The 10,973-nt window shown below is 40.2% G+C and overlaps 1 protein-coding gene across 1 annotated transcript; it reads left to right on the forward strand.

Moving 5' to 3' along the window:
* The first annotated feature begins 1,576 nt into the window (after positions 1–1,576).
* Positions 1,577–9,992, forward strand: LOC109468180. Its single transcript, XM_019766436.1, has 2 exons — positions 1,577–1,889; positions 9,916–9,992. Exons 1-2 carry the CDS (start codon positions 1,619–1,621, stop codon positions 9,990–9,992), a joined length of 348 nt encoding a protein of 115 aa, XP_019621995.1. The 5' UTR covers positions 1,577–1,618.
* Positions 9,993–10,973: the final 981 nt, after the last annotated feature.

Genomic DNA, 10,973 nt, shown 5'->3' on the forward strand with positions numbered 1-10,973 from the left:
CTATGGAGAGAATGTCCGTGTATGTGTGGATTCCTGGTTAAAGGAAGATACCTAGTTAAAATAGATTTAGGAGAACAATAGCTACTTAACGGCTTTTTCACGTATTTACCTTCTAGTACCAGACAGTCAGCTTGGTTTATCAACAACTAGAGTTCCACGATCTCATACCTTCGCCAAATGATGTTAGCCTTTATGAGTAAGAAATTATAGATTAATCCCCCTGATTGTGCAAAAAGGATCCTATATTTGCATCAATTATATCTGTTGATCATATTCTAAACCAGAAGACAGTCTTATCTTATCAAAGAATGCCATTATAGCATTTCCTTATAAATTATACAAACGAGGTCCTTATTTGAATAAGTTATGTTTAATTATGTTCACCTTCACATAACTTTCAAATATCCCAAGTATGAAATTCCAGGCAGTTACCACTATGTAAATATAACATTTTCTCATTAATTATGCAAATTAAGTCTTCATTTGCATAATCGATATCTGCCTGTATTTCTGCCGTTCTTAATTACATATGTCACAAGCTTGAATAGTCCTATCATGGAATGCAGCTGATTAATAGAATTTCCTCATTAATTATGCAAATTACATTAATATATGCATAATTATAATATTATTATGTTAAGCATCACTTCAGCTACCTACATGCCAAAAATCACGACGATCCATCAATCGGTTCTAGAGTTATCCGCCTTTAAATATTTTTCAACTAACGCCCCTGCAGTTTCAGAGCAAGCCGCTGGGGAGACCAAACTCACATCACTTCTTCCCCAGCACAAGAGCTACCTACCATCCAAATTTCGTCACCCTAGCATGTCTAGATCACGAGATATCAAAACCGGAATTTCAGCTGCAGTACCATAACAAGCAGCTAGGGGGCCCAAAATTTAATCAGTTCCACGTCTCATGAAGACCTATCCACCTACCAAATATCAAGACAATCCATTTTGGCCTTCTTGAGTTATCGTGCTGACACACACACACACACACACACACGAACGCCTACGAAAACATAACCTTCTTGGCGAAGGTAATAAACAACCATGGTTTCAAGGTTCCAAGTAGATTGTAATTTGTCCTTTCCGGTATATCCTAGCCTGGGCGGCCGCCAGGACAAGTAGTCAAGCAGACGATGTTCAAACAGGTATCGGGAGCCGGCTAGAAACAGCTGTTCCGGTCTCATTATCTTGGCGGAGTTTTCGGCCTGAGGGTGTCCGTCGTATATACACACTGTGAAAGAAACTCCGGTCCGAGACCATATTGGCTCCACAGGACAAAGGCTAACCTTTGAACCTCGCTCGGCCTTGGACTATACTAAGAATAAAAGGGGATATTTAATCTACTACAGTACCAGTTTAGGCGCCACGGTTTACGACAGTGCACTGTAAATTGTTTCGAGTTTACAGTTTGTGTCTCTGTACGAGTTACTACTTATACAAAAGGTGTCAGGATTCTAGCATGACAACTTTAAGAACTCCATGACGAAAAGCACCTCCCCCGCCCCTTTGATATAGAACGGAGCCCTTTGCTCTCTGTTGACACAGGGAGTAAATTTGCTTCAGTGGCGACAAGCGGTTACGTGTAGTGCGATCGAATTCTCAAGATGACAAGGCTTGATCGACAAGATCTGTTCCTCCTGATTTCAAGCAATCTAGTTACAGAAGAACTTAGGAATCTTCGTAACTATGTTGCTGGTGATATTTTAGCGGAAGGGTTCGTCGAAAAAGCTAACGCTCACGAGATCTTCAAACAGTTGGAAAAAGAAAACAAGTTGAAACTGGGAGATCTTTCCCTTTTGGCAGACATCTTGAAAAAAATCGGGAGACATGACTACGCTAAAAAGGCGGAACAGGTTGCTGCAGATGAACAAGAAGGTACGTTACTATAAATATAAGTTGAAGCGAATTTTTAGTGGCAGGATTGTTGAACAAAGGGGCAGACGTTGTATGTAAGGTTGGTTGAACACGTTGAACTCGTTGCAGTCAATTAGTAATGTTTTTACCCCCGCGACACCAAGGGAAAGTAAGGTTCTAAATTAGCTTTTTGATGCTGGGACTGGAACTAACAACAGTACGGTTTTATCTTGAATCAGGAAAGCACATGACTGTAACGGTTTACATGTCATGATGTTAAATAGTTTGCATTTAATGTAACATGAATAATGATAAGATGCCTGAGGTTTAGTGTTACTTGTTAAGACTAAGGTTAAGTGCTGTTGTGTGGTGTTTATTGTAACACTAGCCGCCATAACACTACCGATGCTGTCTTGGTTAGATACAAGTAGCCCGCGCAGAAATGTGCTTGATCAATTGAATGGAAAGAAAGTAAAACTATAGTTCGGCGACACCATACCTCAATGACAAGTTTAATGCTTTTGTAAAGTTTATGCATTGTAAAGACTACATGTAAAAGACACTTTAGCAAATATTGTATGCAAATTATTTACATGGCCCCTGCCTAGTGTCATGCAACACACTGGTGAAATCCTCAATATTTTGCATGGACAAGGTATGATCTAGTTGGTTACATGCAAGCACGACCTCTCACATACCTTTGTCAAATCATGTTAACCATCCAAACTAATTATACATTTTTTCACTGCGATTAGGCGAATTATAAGAGCTCCATTTGCATATGTTATCTTTAGTTGATCATTTTTTCCACCCAATGACAGGATTTCCTTAAAAATGATACTCTAGCTTTTCCTTATAAATTATGTATATGTGGTCCTCATTTGAATCAATTATGTTTTATGACATGATGCTAACCTTCACTGAACTTTCAATTATGATAATCAGTAAATTCTCAGCAGTTACCAGTATATAATGGTAGCAATTTTACATAAATCATGCAAATTTGCTCTTTTACATAATCAAAATCCGTCCTGCCGTTCTCAATTACATATCATGTAACAACCGACAGACAGACAGACCGACAGACAGACGGACAGAATGACATACAAACGCAACTGAAAATATAATGACATGTCATGGAGGTAATCATGGTTAGCATAAAAGAAATTACTTTTATCCAAACTTCACTGAGCAGGGGTACCTAAAAGACGGTTTGCATGAAAGGATTTCAATGTTTTCATGTTTATCGAGCCGTTACGTGACTATTGTGGCTTAGTGAAAAGTAATGTATCGGATTTAGCAAAGAAAATATTTGCCTAAGGTTATTTGGGTCATCTGATCTGCTTACAAGGGCAGTACTGTTAGGATTGCATGTAAATTAAACCTGCCAATTGGTAACGGGGGGGTACACAAACAAACCTGCCTAAAAAGTTCATATCTAAGAAATTCTTTTTCACGTATTTTCAAAGGGTTACACACACGTTGTGTTTCCCTGGGAGGTTCATACAAAGACTAATAGATCAGGTATCAAGACGGCGAGTATGTGGGAAGACGTGACAGATGCATTGTTTGTTTGCTGAACTTTTGACCTGCGTAACAGAAAACGCATTGAAGATGTGTGAGTGGTGTGATGCTTACCTGATCTTAATACGCATATTGGCGTACAGAAAACGTTCACAGGACGATGCATACGGTGCCTTACTGCGTGCGTACGAAAAAGATGTCAAGGGTCTCAGTTCTATTACAGCATGCACTTCAAAACATTGCTACATTTATTACAAATATAAGGTTTATTGTTATCCCACTATGTACGTGAAATAATAAATATAAGACATGTCTTACATCAAATAGCATTTCACACAAGCGACTATTACCTTAGCCTCGACCCTAACAATACTGCTATTGTTTGTGCTATTCCAAATGTTCAGTTATGACCTCCATGGCATTCATTAAGGTTATATGTTCAGTTGCGTTTTTCTCTCTGTATGTCTGTCATTCTGTTCGTCATCAAAATTTATTTCTATGGTATGAAACTCGATATCTGCGAAATCTAAGATCATATATTTTCAAAATTCGGCCTAAATTAGGGTATAATTCCCATGACATGAGCCTCCATAGAACAACAAGGCCTGTCATCAAGATGGTGGCGAGACTTTACCCTTTCAATCTTTAGTGTTTTGGTCAAAAATTCCTTACTAGATCAAAATTCATGAGTCAAAATACCACATGTGCCCTATAGTCAGAGATTTCACGTGGCAGTAAGCGTTTGTTTTCAGCTATAATAAGCTAAGGCGGCGACACTCAGAGACTTATCATCGGGCTTCATTGTTTACGAGCGCAGTTACATGCAAACCCTGGCCAATCCGCTTTTGTTTCCCAAGCTTCGGTTGGAGATGCGCGAAAGTTTTAAACTTGTGAATTGACCGAGATGCTGTTTCCATGGTCGGACGACAAGGTTGTGGGTTGCAGGCGGTTAGAACGTCTTGACATCGGAAAAGGGATTAAAACGACGTTACTAGTTTTGCAGTTAGAAATTACCAGCATACTGCGTTTTGGGAAAATTATGGGCAAGCTCGCGACACTAAGTTTTAGCGATGTATACATGACTGATGCGTTCAAAATACATGAAAACGCTGCTGGCCTTTCTTATGAAAACAAGAAAATGTCAAAAGGTTACAGATCAAGGCCAAATGTAAACAAAACAAGCAATCATAGGCGACAATCTTCCGTGGAGTTTTATATTGTGCAGATTAGGAACAGTATCCCCCTGAGCATGCCGCGTACCACGTCCTGCCACGTCTCTTGCGGCTTGACCCACGCCCCCACGGCCTCGCCTCGCGCTACCTTTTGCAGTGTCAAGTTCCCCGCGTTCAGGTCCTGCGTGCGGTCCGGCGGCCACGATCCTGTTCTTCCTCGTGATCGCTGTCATTTTTACTACTCTCTGCGGAATCCTCATCTGACGTGAGGTATTTACTGCCAGAATCGGCAGTTTCAATGTCTTCCAACACTTGTCCAATCGTGTACGTCGCCATTTCGACGATAACACTACGAATCCCCCGCTAAAAACTCAAATAACAAATTACATTACGTAATGTTGACCTCTGACCTCCCCACACTTGCCTGCAAGCTACTTCCGGGTGCCGGGCGAAATCACATTCAGCGATATTATAGGGATGTTTCTTAAGTATGCATTGACTTCACGTGCTACGGTGAAATTAAAAAGACGTGCATCATCACGAACATAATGGCACACCACATGCCAAATTACACTGCAGAAATGCTACGTACAGAACAATGCACCTTGGCTGCGAACATCTTAAAGATTCGATTGGTACCACTTATCAGCCCCTCTTACGAGTGCTTGAAGGATCCCCCCCCCCGCTATTCCAAACAACGGGTTTTCTGGACCATTCCAATTTGCCTCAAAATATGAAATATTACATTGACCGCGAAAGCAGCAACGGCAACAAGTGTGGTGTTGAAAACACCTTGGCGACACAGCGTGTTATAGGGTAAGAAGGTGTTGTGCATTGTTGCTGTGTGCAATACTTGTTGCTAAGTGACATTTTGACTGGTACTGTTTTCCCTTTCATATCCATTTGCTTGAATAACTCCTTTCTGGCGTACACTTACTATGTCTTGTGATATCAGATCCTCGTGTTTCCCCCACAATATAAGGTCATTCAAAATCAACATTTCAATTATTCGGGTCTATCAAGTTAATTTCCGGTCGACTCTCCAACATAAAAGATTGTTTTCCCAATAGGTTGTTTCCCCTGAGCTTAATGAAGGTCATATCAAATCAACACTTCGCCATTTGAACATATGTGTAACTTGTACAAGAGGCTATGCACCACATTGACTACGTGCGGTAATGCATTTGCCACTGACGCACAGCTAGTAACCGGGAAGTGCCTGTACCACGCACACACCTGATTGATCAACGGCTTCTACAATACATCCAAACCACAATTTTCTTGCTTCACATACAAAGTATATGGCACGTCGACACTGTACCCTCACTATGTCTTGTGTTATCAGACTATCCTCGTGTTTCGATCACAATATAAGATCATTCAAAATCAAGACTTCAATTATTCGGGTCTAGTCCCTGATGTCAGATTGTCGTTCTAGTCCCTGAACAATCTATCCTAAAACTTAGCATATTATCGGGTCAGAGTTCAAGTACAGACAGCTGGCAACTGCAGGGACGACCCGTTATGTGCGCTATTGTATTATTACCTTCGCCAAGAAGGTTATGTTTTCCTGGCCGTGTGTCTGTGTGTCTGTCTGTGTGTCTGTCCGTCAACAGCATAACTCGAGAAAGCTTAGATGGATTATCTTGATATTTGGTAGGTGGGTAGGTCTTGATGAGACCTGGAAACGATTAGATTTTGGACCCCCTAGCGGCTTGTTATGGTACTGCAGCTAAACTTCCGGTTTTGATATCTCATGATCTAGACATGCTGGGGTGACGAAATTTGGATGGTACGTAGCTCTCATGCTAGGGAAGAAGTGACATGAGTTTGGCCCCCCTAGCGGCTTGCTCAGGAACTGCAGGGCTATCTGTTTGAAAATATTCAAAAGAGGATAACTAAAGAACTGGTGGACGGATCGTCGTGATTTTTGGTATGTAGGTAGATCAAGTGACGCTTGACATAATTATGCGACAATTATGCAAATCTGGATCTAATTTGCATAATTAATGTGGAAATTCTATAAATCAGGTGCATTACATCATAGGACTATTCAAGCTTGTGAGATATGTAATTAAGAACGAGAGAGACACAGGCAGATATTGGTTATGTAAATGAAGACTTAATTTGCATGAGAAAATTTTATAATTCTGTAATGATAACTGCCTGGAATTTCATACTTGTGGTCTTTGAAAGTACAGTGAAGGTGAGCATCATTAAACATAATGTATTCCTCATTTGCATAATTTATGAGGAAATGCTAGAATGGCATTGTTTGTTAATATAAGACTGTCTTTTGGTTGAGAATATGATAAACTGATATAATTCATGAAAATGAGGATCCTATTTGCACAAGCAGGGGGAATAATCTATAATTTGTCAGCCATAAAGATTAACATCATTTGGCGAAGGTATGAGATCGGGGAACTCTAGTTACGTATAATATTGAGGCTGAAATACCTTCAATTACTTCAATTTCATCTTTATCAAAACCATATGTATTTTGAGGTGCAGGAATAAACTAAATTAGAGATGGTGGTGCATCAAACAGCCTCTTATCTTAAGGAAAGTATCTTACTTTCAAAAAGCCCAGTGGCGCTGCAAGCAAAATATAAATCCAGCCCTTGGAGCGGGTGTTCCAAGGCCATTTAGCCCTTCTGCGATATATTGTCCACGCACCGGCGCAGTATACATGTAATTAAGACACTTGTCAAGTGTTGACGTAAACTTCCTGACTTCTCCCAAGGCGAACATTCCGGCAATCCCGGCCTACTCCGCCTGGGGCCGCCAACAATAGGTGCGCAAAAAAAGGAATTTTTTTTCTATTTTCTAAATATTTTCATCTCAATCGCAATACTATAAAAAATGCCTCCGCTCCTCAGGTGTCGCCAAAAATACACATTCGTGCATCATCACGGGCATTCCCGCAGACGGCGTATAAAATTGCGTGCCGATTACACACACAAAGGGAACCCAGTGTTTTGACTGCGAACAAGAAAAAAACGGCTGTTCACAACACTCCGTCAGGATGTCCAGACCTCCTTCACGGAGTAAAAAAAATGACTTCAAAAGGTTTATAATAATGTCACGCACCACGCCCGTCAACCAACATGCCGCTGCACGCCAACTTGTTTGCCGCTGCACGCCAACTTGTTGGGCGCCCGTGAACCAGCTTATAGCCAAGCTCGGCGTCATCGCCCCCAGAATAGTGGAGTCCAGGAAGCCATTTAATTGTAGTTTTTGCCGCAAAAGACACGAATGCTTTAAAAAAATGTGACGCCGAATTTTCGTTTCGTCTTGCACTCGTAGCACACTATTAACTCTTCACATTTGAAGTACACATTCCGCTTGACTTTCGACTAAACTTCTACCTCGGAATTTAGCTGATTTATATCGCATTTCTCGTAGTTGTAACTCGTCTGTAAAGCTGCACGTGTAACTACATGAGTAGTGAGTAATTAGGTGTGAATTATCTCTGCTCATTATTATCAGTAAAATGTTGAGGTAATTCACACCTAATTACTCACTAATTACTTTTGCTGTTTAGTTTTTGACTTGGTACTTTTTAGGGGTAATACATGAATGAGATCATATATACAAACAAACGTATAGAAGGAATTTCGTTTTCGACAAGGAATGACAAAATGGCACGTAGTTATATACGCCTGGGGTCAGTTTGACCTCTTACGGTTGTTTGAGGGTTAAATGGATTCAATTCTGCTATTTTGGGAACCAATGGAGCATTTGTTTTAGATGAAAGTGGACTGGGCCTGGGGTGGTTATTATGTGTTGAGATAGAGAAGTCTCTGAACCTCTTTTGTCTATTTTGTATATTTCTATTTTGTATTTTTAGGCTTTATGTTGAAAAAAGATTGATGATCCAAGCTGGTAGATAGTTTGAATATGCATGACATCATTTTATGACGCCACTTATGTTGCTATCGACAGCATACGTTTTAGTAGACCCTATTCTATAATAAACACTTTAATAAGATTCTAATAGAATAACCTAATAGTATCTACATGGCTTTAGGCAGTACAATCACATGGAGGACGACATTATGACGTCTTCTTACGTCATAATGATATCAAACGTTTTTTTTTTATTAAATATTACTCTCACACTATCGTCTGATAATTGGTGTTCATATGATATACCGTTCACAAGATCCGAGGTGGGTGGGTGAATAAGCCACACGGATACCTAAAAAGCTCAGTCTAGATAGGGTTATAAGGTGCACAAGGAGCTCTAACACTGCCGATATCTCAACAAAGAAAGGGCAAAGGAAGGTATTTGGCACCATCATGAGTTCCTTTATTAGAGTGGGAATGGGCATTACATGTACAAACTTGCCATGTTTGCCCATTTGCCAATTTTCCTTCGCCCAGACTAAGTCTACATGTATGCCCGCAAACAGTGTAAGTCATGACCAACAGAGATTTAGGAAATCTTTAGAGACCAAGGGGCGCTACGTATACTAGACAACAACCAAATCTAAATCCACAACAAAGGCCAAGAAAGATTCTGATAAAATTTTACCCAGATGGATTTTGCATTTTTATTTCTTTATTGCTGTTATCAATAATAATTATTATTTACTTATAATTTTGTGCGGGTTTCGTGTAAAATAATGCCGGACAAAGTGTGGCACTAAGTTGGTCAAATCCCTTCTCTACTTATTAACAATTTATGTTGGCATCTAGAAAATTTCCATCAAAATGCCATTCTTCGTTTCGACCTTCCAGTCTCAAAGTCCGATGGTATTACGTTTGATTAGAACTCTATCCTGATTGAGATAATATCATCTGCAATCTACAATCTCGGCGAGTTTAACGTTGAACATGTAGGGCGTATACCCTAGTATCTAGTACTAGTAGGTTACCGCGGTCTGGCCATTCTATTCAACAACAGACCCCGTAACAGCATCCAGCCTGCCGGGGAGATTTTCCGGGGAGGTTTCGCGCGAAACCTTCTCTCCGTGGCAAAAACTCCCTCGGCAGCAAATCGTCCCTCGCGGCGGCATATTACTCGCGTCGCTCACAAAAATAACGCCGACACCCAACAAGACTGCGAAGGAGGCTAAGCTCCCCGGCAGAATGCATGCTTTTACAGGAGCTGTTGTTTTTAAAGCGTCCGACTTGTGTCGGGTGAATTTGCGACACCAGCAATGTATATATTTATTGCACAAAATGGATGCAAACATACGTAGAATATTCGCATTCTCTTGAAATGGTTTAGTTCATTAATTCAAGCTCACTGAACAGGTGTTGCCTTCGGTATTTTTAATTCGTATGGTTCATTTTCACCTTACTAAGAAATAATCCATGTTTTATTATCAATATTTCTGTAGGTGCAAGTACCAGTAGGAAGAGCAAAGTAACGAAGGATGCCAAGCACACACTGTTGAAAAAAAGTAAGGGGTGTTAAGTTAACAGCTTAAAATGTCTCGTTAAAATGAATAATGTAGACATAATTCTAGAGGGGTAGTAAAATACATCTCTAAAACGGTCTGTTTCATACCCACCTATACATGAGCACAAATTTCGAATTTCCCATTTGGATTTGTTGCACAGCTTGTTTATTCCATGCCACAAGTATGGATTCTCAGATATGTGTATACCTACAGACGCTGAGTGCATTTTGAAGAAAGTTGTAGTTCTATTCCGAATGAACCGGACAAAAATTCAGATAGAACTTTCTTTCTACAAAATGCTTAATATAGAAATAAAATGGCTCATGATATAACAGTCTCCAGTTAGATCAATACTGCATAAAATCTCAATTTTGAGCATTGCAGCATTCTTGTAATTTTACATGCCTGCTACGTGATTCAATTCAACACATGCATAGCAACGTATTTACACACAGTGCTGATGTTGTATTATATAGATCATCATCAACTCACTCAGTCGACTACTTTCACCCATCCTTATATCCTAGTGGTGTATAGTGTTCAAGCAATGTGCACTGACTGTGTCTGTTTATATCTTGCAGGAAGCATTAAGGCTCCAGACGGGTTAAACGTTTCTGAAATTAAGAATGATTGTGTCAAGTTAGGATGGACAAAAGTCAGCTCGAAACAGATCAATGGCTACCGTCTGGAACAGTCTTTTGCATACGAAGGCAAGTGGATGTCTGCACAGGGCCGCAGGAAAATGTTGCCTGCTACAATCACAGAGTTCACAGTTGTCGACTTGGCGCCATATGAAGAATACCACTTCTGTATTAGATCAGCCTTAGACAGGAGAGGCGAGCTTGTCCTTAGTGAGAGATCCGTACCACTCTACGTTGTAACCAGAGAGCAAAGTGAGTATTCTTTATAAGGTGTTGCAAGGTTTTTGGGATAAACGCGTTAGACAATACAGTAAAAAGGAACAAGATATTGCAATTCACTCCCTTTAAAATATG

Source organism: Branchiostoma belcheri, unplaced genomic scaffold (genome assembly GCF_001625305.1).
Source record: "Branchiostoma belcheri isolate BF01 breed outbred unplaced genomic scaffold, Haploidv18h27 scaffold194, whole genome shotgun sequence".
NCBI classification, from domain to species: Eukaryota; Metazoa; Chordata; class Leptocardii; order Amphioxiformes; family Branchiostomatidae; genus Branchiostoma; species Branchiostoma belcheri.

What these genes read in the sequence shown, in the direction of transcription:
- LOC109468180 (XM_019766436.1), top strand. Translation starts at nt 1,619, where the DNA reads ATGACAAGGCTTGATCGACAAGATCTGTTCCTCCTGATTTCAAGCAAT. An exon ending in TGCTGCAGATGAACAAGAAG is followed by an intron (nt 1,890 to 9,915) that starts GTACGTTACTAT and finishes ATATTTCTGTAG; the next exon opens with GTGCAAGTACCAGTAGGAAG.